This window comes from Pinus tabuliformis, chromosome X (assembly GCF_031772625.1).
Source record: "Pinus tabuliformis cultivar Carrire ecotype Pingquan chromosome X, CPIR1, whole genome shotgun sequence".
NCBI lineage: Eukaryota > Viridiplantae > Streptophyta > Pinopsida > Pinales > Pinaceae > Pinus > Pinus tabuliformis.
Genome location: NC_142308.1, coordinates 1,276,804,935 through 1,276,824,243, shown reverse-complemented (window position 1 = coordinate 1,276,824,243; position 19,309 = coordinate 1,276,804,935). Strand labels below are relative to the sequence as shown.

The 19,309-nt window shown below is 35.9% G+C and overlaps 1 protein-coding gene across 1 annotated transcript in view; it reads left to right on the top strand.

The window, feature by feature from the left end:
- The window catches only part of LOC149144666 (uncharacterized), a 75,027-nt gene extending 60,101 nt beyond the window's left edge, over window positions 1-14,926 (top strand). Inside the window, exon 2 of the mRNA XM_089449580.1 lies at window positions 14,422-14,926. Within this exon, the coding sequence (XP_089305706.1) occupies window positions 14,422-14,718 (297 nt within the window). The 3' untranslated portion in view covers window positions 14,719-14,926. The remainder of the gene's footprint in view (window positions 1-14,421) is intronic.
- Window positions 14,927-19,309: the final 4,383 nt, after the last annotated feature.

Genomic DNA, 19,309 nt, shown 5'->3' with positions numbered 1-19,309 from the left:
AATTTTGATGTATGGATTTGGTCTATTTCTCTTGTCTTGGAGCTTTATTGAGCAAACAGAATGCTGGTTGGATATACTCTATAACATTGTAAGTAAATTCTGATGTTATTATTCTTGTTGCGACATATTGCCAAAATTAGGACTAGTTGTTGCATTATCGAAATGTGGAATTGAGCATGTTTTAGCTAATTTAATGCATGGGCCAATGTTATATGAATGAAATGTCCTAGAGATTTATTTATATCGAGAATCTTGCATCATTTGTTTTGAAGTATAAATGCTTGAAGGTTGCTTTTCTTTTCTTTCTCTCAACGTTCGACGAAGTTGACTTTTGGGCTTCCTTGATAGAGAAACCAAGTTCTTACATCATTATCCTTGACTCCATATCCCCAAGTGAACTAAGCATTGATCCCTCAAAAAAGGTGATCATTTCAACCCTCTTTTAACCAAGAACTCCATATCCCCATTAGGTCACTTAGGGCATCAATTTCCCTGGAATTGACCTAAGGAAAAAATTTGATCTCCTATAGGCAAGTACGCTGGTGGGTCCCTTCCCTCCCCTCCAAATTTGAGGCAATTCTAATGGTGGAATCTCCAGGAATCTCAAGCCCAAGCTTTAGGATTGAATTGTGCCTAGGCATGCTCAAGGCTAGACGTCAATAGGATCAATTCAACCTTTTGAAGAAAGTATTCTTGTTTGGTCCATTCCCCTCACCTTCTCCAGGATAGGAACATCATTGGTTGATACATTCCATCCCAGAACCTGGGTTGGGTCCACTTGGCCCCGTGTGGTCCCACTTTTCAATAAAGACTATTTGTCAATTTTCCCAAGGATTATAGGGATTGAGAAACTTGTTCATAAGCCTATCCTTTCTCCCTCAACCCTCTAATCCTCACCCCTTATCCCTGGTGGACCAAGTCCCTTGCTTAAAGAGCAAGCAAGCTCAATTCTTCACTCCATCCTTGGGAAAGGGTTTTCAGGGTCACTTCTCACCTATCCATTGACATATACTTTACAAGTGAATCACTACACTACTGGGACTCCTCCCATCGGTGAAAGTCCATAAAGAGCAGGGAGATTTTGCTGTGGTGATAGTGGGCTAAGCCTCCACAGTTGTCCTTGACCTAGTAGTTGCCATTTTAGGAACCCCTTTAGGTCCCCTGTTGGTTTGAGTGGTAACATCCCTAAAAGGAGGGAATTCAACCCTCAAGAAAGGTTGTATAAAGGAGTGCAATTCGACTCATTTGGTCACTCATCTCAAGCAAGTTCGATCTGCAGTAGTGAAGGAGAAAAAGAGTAGCTGGGAGGACGAAGAAGAGGAGCAAAAGTCAAAATTTGCCAAGGAATCTTTTTACTTGTCTCACTTGGGTTTGTGACGTTGCATGTTGCAAGAGGTCGAAATTTTGCAGTTGTTGCAGGGGGGCCCAAATTTTGTTGCAGGGGTCAAAGTTGCAATAGCAGAGCAGGAGTTTTGAAGTTCTGGACGTTGTTTCAAGGAAGATCTTGCTAGGGGCTGGCTTGGGACTTGGAGGATTTGTTGGCTTGGGTCTTTGGGTCTTGGAAGTCTCTTTTGTAAGCAAATTCCAAAGAAGAAGAGAAGCATATTTTTTGGCTTTTCACTTTGGAGGGTGTTTGCTTTGGCTTGGAGCGTATATATTGTGTATTGTCTTTTTGTGATCTTCATTGTATTTGGTAATTGCTTGATCAACAAATTTAAAGAAGTAATAAAAGACCAACTAACATTACAAGTAATTATCAAGATAAGAAGAATAAGACATAACCATCAAGTCTTCATCTTTTCCAACATGGTATTAGAGCTAAGGTTCAAGAAGGAGATTGAAGATCACAATTTAGTTGGTACAATGACAAGGGTCATGAAGAAGGGTTTCAAGTTTCTTGAGAACCTCGCTACATCCATCAAGGGTTGCTTGTTGAAGGTTATCTCTAGGTTAGCAAAAGAAGGAAGTTTGTTCTCTACTCTATTCGGTACTTTCAAAGATGAGAATTTTTGGGTCCTTGATAGTGGAACCTCTAGCATATGACGGGAGAATGAGTCAACTCCAGACCTTGTCTAAAGGAAATTCATCTCATTCCATCGAAGAATCGTACTAGTGAAGAATGTGTCAGAGCTATGCTCCATGATCAAGATCTCCCTCATTTCCTATGGGGAGAGGCATGCATGATAGTTTTTTACTTGCATAATCGAAGTCCTCAAAAGATCCTCAACAACATGACTCCACAAGAAGAATTTATAGGAAAGAAGCCAAGCGTGGATCATCTTTGAATATTTTGGTGTCCTGTGTATATTCATATACCCAAGGACAAGAGAAAGAAGCTAGATCCAACCAGTTTAAAGGGCATCTTTGTGGGATATAGTGCTTCATCAAAAGCATATAGAATCTATATTAAGGAGGATCGTCGAATTGAAGTAAGCAGGGATGTCATCTTTGATGAAAGTATAGCTTATAAGAAATCAGAGGATGTTCTGGTTGACTCTGAGGAAGAAGAGATACCCAACTTTGAAGGTATCTCTAGAAATAATGACGGTCAAGAATATGTTGAAGGTCCTTGTGAACCTTTTCAACAAGTAATTGTTCTAGAAAGTTGGAAAAGGCCCGTTTCGCCGAAAACTACTCTTCAAGAAGCAGAAGGACATACAGCATCAGGGACATCCAGGGAAAGTAAAAGACCAAAGAGGTATTTTGGATATGTTGCATACATGACAAAGCTGATTGAAGCAGAACCTTCCTCCTATGAGGATGTGGCCATGCATCAAGAGTGGAGGAGTGCAATGTAGGAATAATATGTTGGCATTATGACACAGGTTTGGCACTATGGCACAGGTGTTGTCCTTGATGGCAACTCACTCAAAGGGCAGATCACAGTTCAGGCTCTCAGAATGAAAGAAAATGTGGTATACGCAGGTTCCTCTTACCAAAGTCGCGTATACACGCGGGATCACCGATCAAAAGGCGCATATACGTATGCACGCACTTTCATGCAAAGAAAAGCGCGTACATGTGGGAAAATTTATGTTTGGTCCATGGTATTTAGTCCGACATATTTGAACCTATGGTTTTGGTCCTTGGTATTGCATCCAAAGTGTTGAACCCAGGTATTGGGTCCCTAGTATTGGTTCTCAATGGTTTTGGACCATGGTTTGAGTAAGGCCTAAGACTATAAAAAGGGAAGGAGATCATTTGGCAAGGGCATCGACTGAAGTGTTGAATATCTTAAGAGGAGCAAGATCTGGAATACTGGTGATTGGTTTATGGTGCATTGCTGGATCTGAACCAAGGAGGAACCTGAGCGCTAAAAGATGGATAAGTTCTATTGATGGATCAAGATTTTAAGGCTTGAATAGTAGTATCATTGTGTGATTTTTGATCCGTTGTAACTGGCGCATGATTAGATCTATAAATCTGATAATCTGGGTATAACTGATGTCTGATTAAGTAAAAAAAATGGTAAATTATCTTTTATAGCTCTGTACGCAGGTTCGGCATATCAGAGGCGCGTATACACGCAGGTTCAGCAAGAGAAGACAGCGTATACGCCGGTTGGTCTTGATACAGCTGCGTATGTACGCAGGTTTCTCATTTTGAAGTAGCGTACGTCTCATGAAATTTGCTTTAGCTGCTTTTGTTTATTGTTGCAGTGTTTTGGGTTCAGAATTGGTGTCTGGTTACTATTACTGTTTTTTGGTTACAACATTCTGAGAAGTGTTTGGTTGATTCTATATTGGTTTGTACAAAGGAGATTGATTGATGCAGATACACTTGATGTTTGATTGATGATATTCATGGATCCAGTCTGAAAATTTATGAAACGTGGTCCCTGGAAGAAAAGAGAAGGTTGTAGCCTTCTGTAGGCCAGCACCTACGTACTAGTACATCAGCTAGTACAAGAGCTAAGGGGGTTGTAGCTCCCTTCCAGGAGAGTCTGGAGAACGAGAGAAGGTTGTAGCCTTCTGCAGGTAGTAGCCTGCGTACTGGTATAAGACTGCACCAGTACAGAATCATTGTAAAAGAAGTTTCTAATTGAAAGAAGATAGAGACAAATTGCAGCAGGTGGTTTTCACCCACATTGGGTTTCCACCTTACATCTTGTGTTCTTTTGTGTGACTGTCTGCTCTATTTTTCTGTTCCTGGTTATTGTTTATATGGTTCTGACACACAGATTAATGATCAACATCTGAAGAATAAATTAAATTATTAGTTTGCAAGTTATACGCGAGTTTCATTAACCAGAGTTGCGTATACACGCTGTTTTCACTAACTGAAGTAGCGTATACAAATCTTTGTATGAATTGAAAAAGAATTTAATAATACTGATTTACCCCCCCTCTCAGTATTATTTCCAACATAATACCAGCCCATAATGAAGAATGATGTATGGGAAATGAAGAAGAATCACAAAGCCATATAACCATATGCACAACAAATTAACGCACAACAATTAAACTGGCAGAAAAAGTAGAGAGCCATCATGTGGTCTCTCATGCTCATGTAATTCTCTCTTTTTCAAAAAATTTAATAATACATTTAAATACATGAGCAAGTGGTCTTAAGATAGTGCATCTATCTTAGACTCACTTGGTTGAGACAATTTCTCAACTTACACACTAATTCAGGAGAGCTAGTTGGAGAGAATCTCTCATCCAAACTAGAATCCTTGGTTTGAGGAATTCTCATGATTTTATTTATTTAATTTAATAATTGGATTTTTTATTGATTTTTAAGAGAGTGAGGCTAACATGCCCCCCCCTGAATGATAAATCCAAAATGAACAAGGAACCATCTTCCAAGTTCTCAAGTTGATCCTTAAAAAAACATTTGCCTGAAAAACCGCCAAAGCTGGATGTTGAAGAAACTACAATATGAAGAGACCATGAGTCAGCTGCATGACTGATTCATCTCTGAATGTCGCTTGACAACTCCATCATGTGCCAAGCCACAAAAGGATCCAACTGTCCTTTGCTTGAAAACAACATCCGGTGTCCACTGACACAATTTGATGAACGCCCACTGGCGTATTTGTTGATGATGATCGCCCACTAGCTGATGGAGATGCCCACTGGCTGCTTTGCTGATGTTGTCGAGACTTTCAGTCTGACAACCACTTGTCAATTTCATTGACATTTTCCCCCCTTTGTTAGTTGAAAGGAGAGGCAATCTTCTCCAAAATATATCTGAACTCCCCCCTGTAGGTGTAGGAGTGTTTCACTGGTGTACTCCCCCGTTCAACTGCATGAGAGTACCATCTTCATTTGACTGTTGGCTGCAAGATGTGTGAGTGAATCCGATTGTAAAACTTGTAGAATCTTTTGGCTGTGGATGACCATTCCCAGGGATCAATCGATGAATAATTTATCTTCAATCTGGCAAACTGTCGTTGGTTGCAGCATTTTTTTGATGTATGATTTGACTTGCCACAATGGTGACAAGGATGGAGATCAAAACACTAATCTTCTAGATGACCGGTTCTTTGACAATGAGAACATGTCGGTTTGTCTGCAACTTTCTCATGGCTTGTTGATGTTATTTGATCAAGAAATCCTGCACTGATGAACTTGATTGGTTTAGAATAATTGGGGATATGCAAGTTGTTTTCATTTTTGTCATATCCTAATCCTCGTCAATTTTTGTTACTTTGAAGTTCTTCCCATGGCTTGATGATGGGTTTGGAAGAAAGTTAAACTAGAACAACTTCAACACTCGAAGCTGGTTGGATGAATGAAGTCGAATGATCAACTGTCTCTGGATTGGTCAAAGACTTGGAAGTAACACGCTTCTCTTGCAACTCATTTCTCTACAGTTGCGACTCCAGTTGAAGGAACTCAATTGTTTCATATGCTTGTTCTAGATTCATTGAAATATCAACAAGAGTTGATTTGCTGATTTGCACCATGTCTTCAGTAGTTGAGAGGATCAATTTGTTAAGAATCTTTAATAACTGAATGCTTTTCGCCATGTGAACTTGTTGGAATTCACGCTCGCTTGCTTTTAATACTTGTTGGATTTGTAGAACTCGCTCGCTTGATGTTTGGTTGATTGTTGCACGCTCGCTTACTTTCACACTTGCTTGCTTTGATTGTTTGAATGATGATTGCTTTAAACACTGGCTTGATTTGATGCTCACTTGAACTTGCTTGATTGATTACTAACACTTTGTGCTTTCTTGAATGTACTCACTGAATGTGTGGATTTTAAAAAAGGAAGGGTGTCGAACACTGTCGAAAATGCACCCAAGATACAAATGACAAGTTCAAGCTTGATGACTCAGTTGAAGACTTACTTGACTTAATGTATTCACCTTAACAAGTCAAATTAGGGTGTCGGTTACAATCGAGAATGCACCCTTACAATTCGACTGAATTTGCCTTTGATTACAATTCAACTTACGAATTATGATTTTCAAGTTACAGTTTTGTATTGAGCTTATTAAAAATGGTGCAAGTGCAATTGCCAAAAAATTGTTGTTGAATTGCTACAAAAAATTTGTTGATGTAGATGACAGCTTGATTGGATGTTGATGTAGAAATGTCTTTGACAACTTGATTATGTATTGTTGCTTCTTGATTGCTTGTAGTTTGCTTGATTACATAAGCTTGAATGGAATTGATTATGGGCATGCAATTCGCTAATTTGTTGTGTGTACCATATTAGAAAGATACCACAGGAAGGTTAGTGTCAAAACTAGACACAAAACAAAAAACAATATCAAGAATCATGTGCCATCACAAACATACACATGGTGTACCTAAGATCCCCTTATTCAATTTCGGGCGGATCTAGGACACAATCACCACCAAAAAGATATGTTTTATTTAAGTATGGGAGTACATCAACCTTCACCTTCACAACATTGTGAATGAAATTTCTCAAACAATGAGAATGCCAAGCTCACAAATTCTTGAAGCAGCTTGTCTTCAAAAATAAAAGTACACTCTACTAAAAAACTTTCTTCAAAATACAACAATGAGCTTCCTTTTAAAAATCCTCACTTATCACTCCAAATTTAAAAAAATGTCGTATCTCTCCAAAATAAAAATTAATGCACCTGATGCACTAATCCTTTTTCTTATGTCACTTGAAAAAATGAACGGATCTCTTTTAAAAAATAAAATCAAAGCATACTTTAAAACAAATGCATTTGGAGAAGTTACGCCAAAAATTAATTTCAGCGTATGCGTTGAACCTCTAGAAGTAACGTAGCTGCGCTAAGTAACTTTTGGGACACGGGCATAATAGGCAACCAACCGGAGGCTTAAGTCTCAATTGCAGTGATTTCAAGCAAGTTCTCCATGCAGGTTCGAAACTCAATAGCAGCGAAGAAACTCGAAGCAATTCAGGATTAGCAAAATCCAAGGATATTGAAGCGCGTTCTCTTCCCAAGGAGAAGAAGAAAAAGAAGATGACGTCCGTCTGAAGGAGACAGGCCGCTGGGATGGCCAAAGCGACGATGATTCGAAGAGCGATGATAATGATAAACCCTCTCCTACAAAAGCTCCCAAAAGAAAACCACAAGGAGAATAATGGAACGAATGACACAGAAATGGCTAGTGATAAGAAAGTCTCTACTGGATTTTTTTTGCATCAGCAAAAGGGGATTCTTTTAGTGCAAATTCCTTTGTTAAATTAAATCTTTCACGCCCATTGCTGAGGGCATGTGAATCCCTTGGTTATAAAAGCCAACTCTGATTCAGGTAGCATGTATACCTTTGGCATTAACTGGACGCGATATATGTGGAAGTGCTATTACTGGATTTGGAAAGACAACTGCATTTGCTCTACCAGTGTTGGAGAGATTACTTTACTGTCCTAGACGCATCCTGGCCATAAGAGCCCTTATTCTCATTCCAACAAGGGAACTTGCTGTTCAGGAACACAGTATGACAAACAAGATTGCACAGTTTACTTTTAAAGAGTTTAGGGTTTACTCTTGGTACCATCTTCTAAATGAGGAGAAGTGTATGTGAGTTTCTTCACCTTGGAAAAAAATTGAAAAAAATGTGGCTCATAAAGGAAGAAATTTAATAAGAAAAATGGAGTTTATCTTAACTTTGTTCACTTGGCCTTGTGCCTTAAAGAATCAACTTAACTAGATACCATCCTTGTAATGAGGTGAAGTGTTTGGGGTTTTCCTTAGGATTATGGAAGAAGAGAAAGAAAAAATAGTGAGTGAACTCAACCTATATAATAAAATCCAATTTTTTTCTGGCCTAAACAAAGTTTAGATTTTTATTTTATTTTATTTGAATGAAAACCTGTAATGCAAATTATCTTTAAATAAATTCAATTCCACAAAAGAAAAATTCAAGGACCAAAGTTACTTCTCCTCCTTTTTTTTTTCTCTCTCTCTCTCTTTTTTTTTTTACAATGGAAAACTTGGGAGACCCTATCATAACTCAGTTATCAAACCAACAATGGGGACAATCATCATTGGTTGCTACCAAGAATGCAAGCTAACTCATCATGTTATTAAGGAAAATTATGCCACCTCGATGGTCCGTAAAGGAGTAGGCTTTCACTCCCTTTTTTTTTAACAATGGAAAACCTATCATAATTGAGTTGTCAAACCAACAATGGGGACAATCATCATTGGTTGCTACCGAGAATGCAAGCTAACTCATCATGTTATTAAGGAAAATTATGCCACCTGGATGGTCCGTAAAGGAGTAGGCTTTCACTCCCTTTTTTTTTACAATGGAAAACCTATCATAACTGAGTTGTCAAACCAACAATGAGGACAATCATCATTGGTTGCTACCCAGAATGCAAGCTAACTCATCATTTATTAAGGAAAATTATGCCACCTGGATGGTCAGTAAAGGAGTAGGCTTTCACTCCCTTTTTTTACAATGGAAAACCTGGGAGAACCTATCATAACTCAGTTGTCAAACCAACAATGGGGACAATCATCATTGGTTTCTATCCGAGAATGCAAGTTAACTCATCATGTTATTAAGGAAAATTATGCCACCTAGATGGTCTGTAAAGGAGTAGGCTTTCACTTCCTCTGGGCCTTGGGCTATTACCCTGTTTCCTTGGATAAACCATGGAAACTCTCAGAGTTTGAAAGATCATACGAGACTTTCTTACTAGATCCATATTTGGTATTACACCATTTTTCCCATGTAGATTGTAATGGTTTTCCTCCTAAATCATTTTCTGCATTTTTAAGAAACTGGTGTTCATCATGTGTACCAAAATATTTTGACTATTCTTCCTTTTTACCATCTCAACTTCTCATAATTGTGATTTCATAAGTAGTTTTTATGTTGCAACATTTATAACATTCTTAATTCTTTGAATCTAAACATATGCTTGTTCTATCATGATCAATTGCAATTATTTTGCTTTTCCCTTTAGTTGGGGAGCAGACCCAAATAACAATCATATCATTTGCATTATTCATATTATTATTCTTAGTTAATAATTGGGTAAATAAATGTTAATAATATGAATTTATATATTATTCATATTGTTATTGTGGGTTAATAAGTGGGTAAATAAATGTTAATTAGATTTAGGTCGAGTTGTTTTGGGATAGAGTATTGTAAGAGCTTTGAGTTTGTTCTTGAGTTGATGTTATGCCTTAGAGTGGTATGGAGTGTTCTAATGACTTTGAGCCTTATTGTTGGTTTGACCTTTAAAGAGTTGTTGCTTTAAGCAGTGCTGAGGCTGAATATGTTGTTGCAAGCGAAGTTTGTGAGGAAACAGTTTGGCTTAGAAAGTTGCTATCAATTTTGTTTGAAGGACCACTCAGCCCTACATGGATACATTGTGATAATGAGAGTTGCATAAGATTGACAAAAGACCTGGTATTTCATGCTAAGACTAAGCATATAAACAACAAGTACTGCTACATCAAAAGCTTGGTACGAGATAGGGTTGTGGAGTTGCACTATCTAATCTACAGATGAACAGGTAGCAAACATACTGACTAAAGCATTACCAAACAAGAAACTTGAGTACTTGAGAGGTATGCTTGGTTTAGTGGATATCTCCTCCCTAATTGAGAGGGAGTGATATTAGATAGTTTGTCTTTATGTGTCAAGCACTAGACTAGAATTAATAACAGTGAGTCTCAATGAAGGCCATAAAGAAAGAATGGATTCCAGAGGATTGGATAAGTGATTGGAACTTCTTACGGATTAGAGAATCTAGGGAAAGAAGTTGATGACTGATACTCTTTGAGGATGAAGTAGGGCATCCAATATAAGAATAGTTGAAGAGGAAAATATTAAGGATATGGGTTTGGGAATCCAAGATAAGAATAGTCCTAAAAGGACATACCTTGAAGATATCCAGATGGGTTATGTACCTTGAGAGGTAGTATGGCGGCTCAAGTAAAGCTTCCTAGCATAATGCTCATGAATAAAGATGAGCTTGTCCAGTTAAGGTCTTGAGGGACAATGCTGGTTATGGTATGTATAAAAAGATGTCTGACAAAGATGGCTTATCAATCCGACTCTTCTTATGATAATGCTTCAAGATTGAGATACTTTGTACATTGAATACCTCCCTAGTCAAAAGGGAGTGTTGAAAATTGTAACTAGGTTTGGTCTTCATTATGATGTAATTGTAATCATGACATTGTATATTCTTTACAAAGAAAGAAAAATGAAAGAAAAATAAATTATATTTTATTTTTGGAGTATGGGTTTCATACTCAAGTTTGAGTCAAAAGCATGTTCTTCGTGCTTTTAGGTCTTCTAGGTCTTTCTAGGTCTTTTTATTATAAAGAATGATTTTGGTCATGTGTGACAGTCCCATTTGGACTCATTGTAATAAAGAAAAATGTGTATTTTATCAAGAAAAAACCATGGATAAGCCCAAGACCAAGTCAGCCCAAGGAGAAAATCAAGTCGGCCTAAAAGGAGGGAATTTAACCCTCAAGAAAAGCTATATAAAGGAGTGCAATTCGGCTCATTTGGTCACTCATCTCAAGCAAGTTCGAGCTGCAGTAGTGAAGGAGAAGAAGAGTAGCTGGGAGGACGAAGAAGAGGAGCAAAAGTCAAAATTTGCCAAGGAATCTTTTCTCTTGTTTTGCTAGGGTTTGTGAAGTTATCAATTGCAGGATGTTGAAATTTTGTAGCTGTTGCAGGGAGGCTGAAATTCTGTTGCGGGGGTCGAAGTTGCAGTAGTACTGCTGCAGTATGAAAGTTCTGGAAGCTGTTTCAAGGAAGATTTTGCTGGGGGTTGGCTTGGGGATTGGAGGGTTTATTAGCTTGGGTCTTGCAAGTCTCTTTTGTAAACAGATTCTAAAGAAGAAGAGAAGCATTTTTCTGGATTTTCCCCTGGCTTGGAGTCTATATCTTGTGTATTCTATCTCTTTGTGACCTTCATTGTATTTGGTAATTGCTTGATGAACAGATTTAAAGAAGTAATAAAAGACTAACTAACATCACAAGTAATTATCAAGACAAGGAAAATAAATTATAATCATCAAGTCTCCATATTTTCCAACAGATTTTAGGAGAAAATCTGATGAATCAAATCAGATGAGGATAAAACCCATATCAAATAAGAAGGAATTGCCTTTGGTTTGACTAGCTTTGATAACCTTAGCATCACCTTGGCAATATGAAATATTATCTTGTCCCCCTTGAAAGAGTACCACCTTTTAAATGAAACACAAGTGCAATAATTAAGGTGGCACAAGGGTTGGCCCAAATCTGAGGATATTGAGCATTAACTAGACCACCTGTATCATTGACTAGAAGCATAATAGGAGAATGTAAACATGGCCCCAACATTCCATCGGCTGTTTCCTGCACTCTGTATTTATTGACCAAGATTTACCCCACATCTAACCCACAAAATTCAAGATTTATGTGGGATTGAGCAGAAGCTTGGCAACATGAATGGAAAGCTTAACAAGCAGCCAACAGACCAGTCTGATTCCACAAGAGTTGCTGGAAAGGCACAAGAAAGTTCTAATAAAATTGCAATGGGAAGCCCACTGTCCTGACCAAGTCAGTGGAGTGTACCAATCTTTCTGTTTTTTTAAACCATGGGGAATCAGTGACATTTTGGAGTAATGATCAAAATCTTCCAGCTGTGACAAGCTTTGACATGAGTAAATATGATTTGAAAACTATTGAAAGCTGCACATTGCCCATAGGAGCTGCAAAGCGTCTCAAATCTGAAGCTGAGTCAGCTGTGGATGGACCAGTGAATAATGGTCTCAGTGCTGACGAGGAGTGTACATTGAGTTCACAGACACAGACAACTAATTATATTGGCAATGCAGCTAGAACTGAGTGGCTGCCTCTTATATCACTCCAGCAGAAATGAAACCCATCGCAGGTACATCATCAGCTGCAAAAAATGCCATTATACAATCAGGATCTCCAAATGCAATTGCACAATGTTAATCTGCAGAGGTAGTACTCATGAGCTACACAACCTCATCAGCTTGGGATCTGCTGTCAATAATAATAGTAATAATGCTAGCAGCTCCACTCCAGGAATTTACACCAATATCTCCAATGCTCTAGCCATCAATGGTCTAATGGGGGCCAATCGATCTGATTATAGTGCAGTCATCTTCGGTGAAAATTCTGAAGGATCCGCTGCTCCAAAATCCTTGACTTATGGAAAACATGCTAATGCCTCCAGAGTAGTTTGCAAGGAATAACTTATACTACTTATTCTCGCAGCAACATCAATCTCCAGGCCTTGCCAAAGCTGCCTGTGATAATATGGCATATAACAATGGGATGGAAGCAAGGTCTAATCTCAAAGTAGCTCATGGCCCAATTTTCTCAGTTTTTGGTGATTCACAGGGCTAAAGTTCTGTGAGCAGGTTATAATTATATATATTTGCATTATAATTTAATTTAAGGTCTGTCTTTAGGGCTAATACATTAGGCCTGGTTTGGAATGTTAAAGTTTCTCAGGCCTAATAGCTAGTGGGTATTAACAACAAAGAGGACTTGTAGAGAAATCTGCAAGCCAAGTTGCCTGGAAATGCATTTTGTGGTAGCATTAGGTCTCCAAGCACATGAAATCGTTACTGTTAGTAGCTTCCTCTCCTTTTTTTTGTTTGTAAATAATATCCTGATTTACTTGTGATAGAAATACTGCATTTTGTCCCTTCAGCTACAGTTTAGGGAGAATGTTTATACATATGTATGTACAAACTGTTTTATCATCTCAAATGCCATAATACCATTGATTGAATGTATACAGGAGCTATTTAATCTTTTTGTTCAATGCATCTGGCTCCAGCTTTGATATCTTAGAATTATTCTCGAAGGACCATATGCATCGGGCACAAAATCAACAGATTATTCGCCCGACAAGAACAACTCTCATGTTCCTTGGTTGAATGTAAAGAGCAAACACCTAAAATTTTCGAAACCAAAGAATGATGCCACCATAGTAGTTTCTTGTAGAGGAAGGGAGCTAGAGATGAACTGAGCCCGCGCTAAGGGGATGAATCATGTGGAGTGTGAGATGACTTGTACCAGTTTGTTTTTTTTCTTTCGTCTTAATTTAAGACAATGTACCAGTTTTTTTTTCCTTCTGTCTGAATTTAAGACCGTTAAATATAAAGTTAAGTGTTTAAGACCAAATCGACATTTTGTCTTAAATAAAAGTCTTAAACACCCTTCTTCTGTAGTAGTGAGAGGAGAGTGATGCTAATATGTCAACATTTTGACCATAATATAAAGATTTAGATTAAAAGAAAGAATAATCATCTAACGTTCAATAGGTCTGTCGATTTCTATAATTGTTACTTATTACTAGCAAAGCCATATAAATTAAATGGATGCTAAAAGATGATATGCATCAATCCATAATAAGTTGATTCCTCCTTATTTAATCATAAAAATTTTTAATCTATAAATATAATTTGTTATAACATTATAGGTCTGTCAATATCACGTGTAAAATATCATAATTTCATTTTATATGACAATTTTTAAAATAAATATCAATCTTTGATTTTTTTTTATTATTAAAAATATTCTAAAATATTTTATTAACATCTATTTAAAATGATTAATAATTAAATTCTAAAAGCAATATTTCAAAATAAACCTACCTACCTATTCAAATAATAATTATGAATTATTGTGTGGGTTAGATGATTGAATTTCCATCCACTCCCTCTATATATGACTGAATTTCCATCCTATCATTCTGTGTATCAATTATTGTATTGCGATGTTGCCATCGTATAATATATGTATCCATGAGTTATTGTATTGTGATGGATTAATGTGTTGCTATCGTATAATGTATATAATATCTTGACCATAATTCTGTGTATCAATTATTGTATTGCGATGTTGCCATCCTATAATATATATATCCATGAATTATTGTATTGTGATGGATTAATGTATATAATATCTTGACCATAATTCTGTGTATTGACTTGTACATGGTATGTAAATGCAGGAGCTAGTAAGAGATCCAATACTGCCATGTGTAATCTCTCTACTGGGTAATCTTCGGAAAGTGAAGGTACGTATATACCAATTTGATAAAGGGGAAATAACTATATTGGATAAGTTGCTTAAGAGCGCTTCTGCTCTTGAAATAATGGAAGTGGAATTACCATGTTTATCCAACCGACAATCCGCTGTTGGGAGAGCTTCTTCCGTAAAGAAGAAAGCAAATGTCTTTTTGAAAAAGCTATTGAATTTGGAGAGTGGAAGTGCTTCCACTCAAGCTAGAATATGTGTGAGCTTTTAGTATCTGAATGAAAATATGTGACATACAGAAACTCCAAAATGCTCTCTACCATCCTATGGTCTATATGTTTTAAGTGCTGCCTGCCTTGTTGCCATCGCCAAGGAGCCTACTAATTGTCTATACCGGTAAAACATATTTATAGGTAATCCACATCTTTGCTTAGTTACGTCTGACGATAAAATATATATTTGCAGATCAATCTCTGTTCCCTTGTTGTAACGTTGGATGCATTACAGTATGAATGTCTGGATGTTTTTTCCCTTCAATCTGGACTTTTGGAAAATCTTTGTCCATTACAAACAGATAGCATAGTGTTAACAGCTATATGGGTCCTTAGATTTTTGACTGACAGTTAGTTTCTCCTCGAAGAAAAGCCTAAGCCTTACTGATTTGAAAGAGCAATGTAACCTCCTCGGGCATACTTTTTAATTCAAAGCTGTTCTTTTGAATTAAATCTCTTCATTTCATAAAGAATTTTGCCAGTAACCCTTTTGTTTGAAGGCATTATGTGTTTTTTATAATTATTTTCTCATGTTGTTTTAATGTATTATTTTGCGGTATAGTATGATTATGAAGGAAATATTGTGTTATAATATCAGTGTTACAATTAAAAAAAAGGTTGTTTACTCTATTTTATTTTTATGGTTGAGAATCATTTTTTTTTTTTAATTTATTTTTTAAATAAGTAGTATTTAACCAATCTTGATCACTCAATGTTTTGTACTGGTGATTGTTGGGAACAATGCTTCAATTAAAATAAATCATTACATAAAAACCCACTATGCAGCTTACTTGATATTCACTAGGCAAGTTGAAATTATTCATGGTTCATGGTTTTTTTCAACCTACTTGGTGATAGTTTGGGTCACTTACATTTAATTTTGTAGCAATCATATCTTCCATTGACCTAATCCAGTGAAATAAGAAGTCAAAGTTCCCATTGATCCAAAACTCTAATATGTTGGTTTAGAATTTGGGCAAAATATTAACATAACTAAAAATTCTATTGCATTCTTATTAAAAAATTGTCACTAGAAAAAGATTTATTGCCTATGAGATTAACTTGTATTTAAACGTTAACATAACATGTAGTTGAATGATCAATGACTAAAATTTTAGTTGGCATTTCAATATAGGTTTGTTTAGAATTTGGGCAAAATATTAGCATAACCAAAATTTCTATTGCACCCTTGTGAAAAATTTGTAACTAGGAAAAGTTTTGTTGCCTATAAGATTTTTGTGTTTTGATTTATTTTATATATTTGTATATATTCTGATTTATTGTTAATTACATCCAACTTCCAGATTAATCTCTTTTGATTTCTCTCGCTTATATATATATATATATATATATATATATATCTTATTAATTAACACCTAATTATGGGATGGTGAGAAACATTTCAACCATATAGATGTTTCACAAAAGGGGGAGAGAATTTGTCTTTCACATTAAATTATCATTGATTCACATTATTTATTTATGATTTAAATTTTGTTTGGTGGTGTTTAGATAACAACAATGTACATTTTTTCTTATGAAGTTAAATTTTCACACATAATAAAAAATAAATATAATATATACAATTTATTTGAAAAAAAACTGTGTTGTCTATTGAAATCATCTCTAATTATTTTTTTTTTTCTTCTTAATTTTATGGTTTAAATTGTATTTAGTGATCATTTAGATAAGGAAAATGTATATAAAATAATAAATGGTAAATAAAATCCATAACACACACACACATATATATACACTAAAATTTATTTATTTTACAAAAATTAATATTTTAAGCATGAGTAAGCATAAAGATAAATAAAAATTAAAAAACAAAATAATTATATGTAAATCAAAAGTAAATGCTATTTATTATTTTTAGTTTACTAAATTTAAAATATAAATAATTAAATAATTATTATTTCTTTGCTTAGTTCCTTCATCTGTGTTAATATAGATTGAGAATGTAAAGAAGTTTGAATGAAACAAGTTAAAATTAATAACTTTTATAATTACAATATATGATGTGCTAACCTAGTGATAGAAGTATGTTTTATTGAAGTACAAATGCTAAGTAGTGACATATTATATTTACATAGAGAAAACTACTTTGGAAAGTAGAATTCAAAACAATTCAAAATTGGAAATAATCAAATAGCATGTACACAATTCATAAAAGATTATGCACATCAAATTCATATTAGATATAATTAGAGGGAAACATATTGGGAATACCCCAAGATGGGAAAGATGACCCCATGACATAAATTGAATTAGTGTATTCTAACATCGAGTTAAGAAAAGATAACAAAGATGACCCCACGACATAAATTGAATAATGTGTATTCTAACATCGAGTTAAGAAAAGATAACAAAGATGACCCCACGGCATAAATTGAATAATGTGTATTCTAACATCGAGTTAAGAAAAGATAACAAGAAATTCAGAAAAATACATCAAGATGGGAAAGATGACCCCAAGACATAAATTGAATAATGTGTATTCTAACACTCAGTAAAAAAAGATAACAAGAAGAAAAACACTTCAAATCAGATATGTGCAAAAATTATATATATAAAATGTCATTACAATAAAAACTAGATGCGACGGTAAAAAACTTCCCAATCAAAACAATTGTAAACATTACATGCAAAATATTTAAAACAATATCATTAGAGGGAAACGTATTGGGAATACCCCAAGATGGGAAACAATTGGGTTGTCTTTTAAACCGTGGAAGGGTCACAACATATTTGACCTAGTATAATAAATGAGTCAAGACGAAGTCAGGGTCTTGTATTAGAGATTGGAAGAGAAGGTTGCAAGAAAAAGAAGCCAAAGAATTCGAGTAGTACCTACATAGAAAAAAGATATGAAATCTTATTAGAGAACTAAACGATGCCATTACTCTATTGATATAATAGGAACAAGTTGAAAAAAAATAGCAAGATAATATATACTAGTTAGTTGTTATACAAAATTTACGATTGCATACAAAAGTATCTTCCCTAGACCTAGTCGATTGGTATAGAACAATAGAAAGCAAACAATATAGAGTTTCCCTTAGAGAAATTGAAGAATGGGAAAGAGGCTTACTTGGAATTCATTGCAAGCTTTACTTTCCTCTTGGCTTGTAAGCTCCAATCGTAGTTCCAAATGCTATAATTAAAACCTGCACATACAACCAAAATAAACCAAGAATCCACAACATCTACATAGCATGATTCAAATACTCTATTCAATGAATCAACAAGGCATTGAAATACATGAATGTAAATGTTAAACAACACATATAGGAAAAAAGAGAGAGTTTACAACTAAGAATAGTCGTTGATCTTGTAGAGATCTCCCCAAGTTGATTTGTCCTCCCTTGTCACAAAGCACACCTCAATGTCACTGTAATGTATGAAGATGATGACTCTCTTAGATTTAAGGCAGCAACATGAGGGCATGATCAATCTCCAAAAGCCAACTCTGATGTTATGGATAACAATAAATTTATAGGAGAGGGATAGTAGTTTTGGATTTACCATAATAAGCTTGAGATCCACTTACGATGGTTGGTTGAGCTCAATGGATAAGAGGTGAAATCTCCACGGTAGGATCATATAGGACTTGAGTTTCTTATCCATAGTAAATGGTTAAAACAACTTGTGGAAGCTTCAATTTTTTTTCACTTTCCTGATTCTAGAATCAGTGCACCCCCAGCAAGGAGCAACTAGTGTTGATTAACGCTGGTGCAGAAAGGAGCAACCAATGATGGTGCAAAAAGGACCAAACAACGCTGAATGTAGGTGGCTAAAGGAGCAGGGTGCGATGGGGCTTAAAAGCATTGATTTTTAGCAGTTAGACCCAAAAACTTAGACATTTGGAAAGGTCATGCTTAGGGCTTTATGTTGGGATGTTGACAACATGTTCACAGATGTGGATTGATCCAGTTAGCAGGCCTATTAACAAGATGCGACAAAATGGCCTATAACACTAGTGGTCTCGAAGAGGTAGGGGTCAAGCTCTACTTGGGGCATAACCAAAGAAATTTGATGGATGTTAAAGACTAAAAGATGAGAGTTATCATAATCAACGATGCATAAAATCCTGCAACATTTTACCTAAAATGAAAACCCTCAATGCCATGTTAGCTAAAGGACCAGCATAGGAGGACCACAAAGAAACCTTGTGGTCAAGTCTGTCCAGATAGTTCTTTGGGATTAGTAAAAATAACAATATAGAAAGAGAGAGAAAGATAAACAAACCAAATATACATGCTGGAGCATTGATATCCAGTAGGGGAGTTGAACTTACATTCATAAATACCAAAGCCCTCGATCAGACTTATGAAGTTGAAATCCTTGTCCAAGGGCTAATAATTGCACTTGTCGCTCAAATTGTACAAGGAACGAAAAATTGGCATTAAAGGAAAAGGGTAATTGGGAAGTTTAGCCATAAGATTTTAACCATATAATCCAAAAAGAGGGAATTTCGTTCCCTATGCAGGGGACAAGGTAGCCAATCTCACCATGGGAAATTTGATCCAAAAAGGACCAAAGGCCACAACAGGGAGAGGTCAAATGCTATTGCCCAAAAATCCTTAA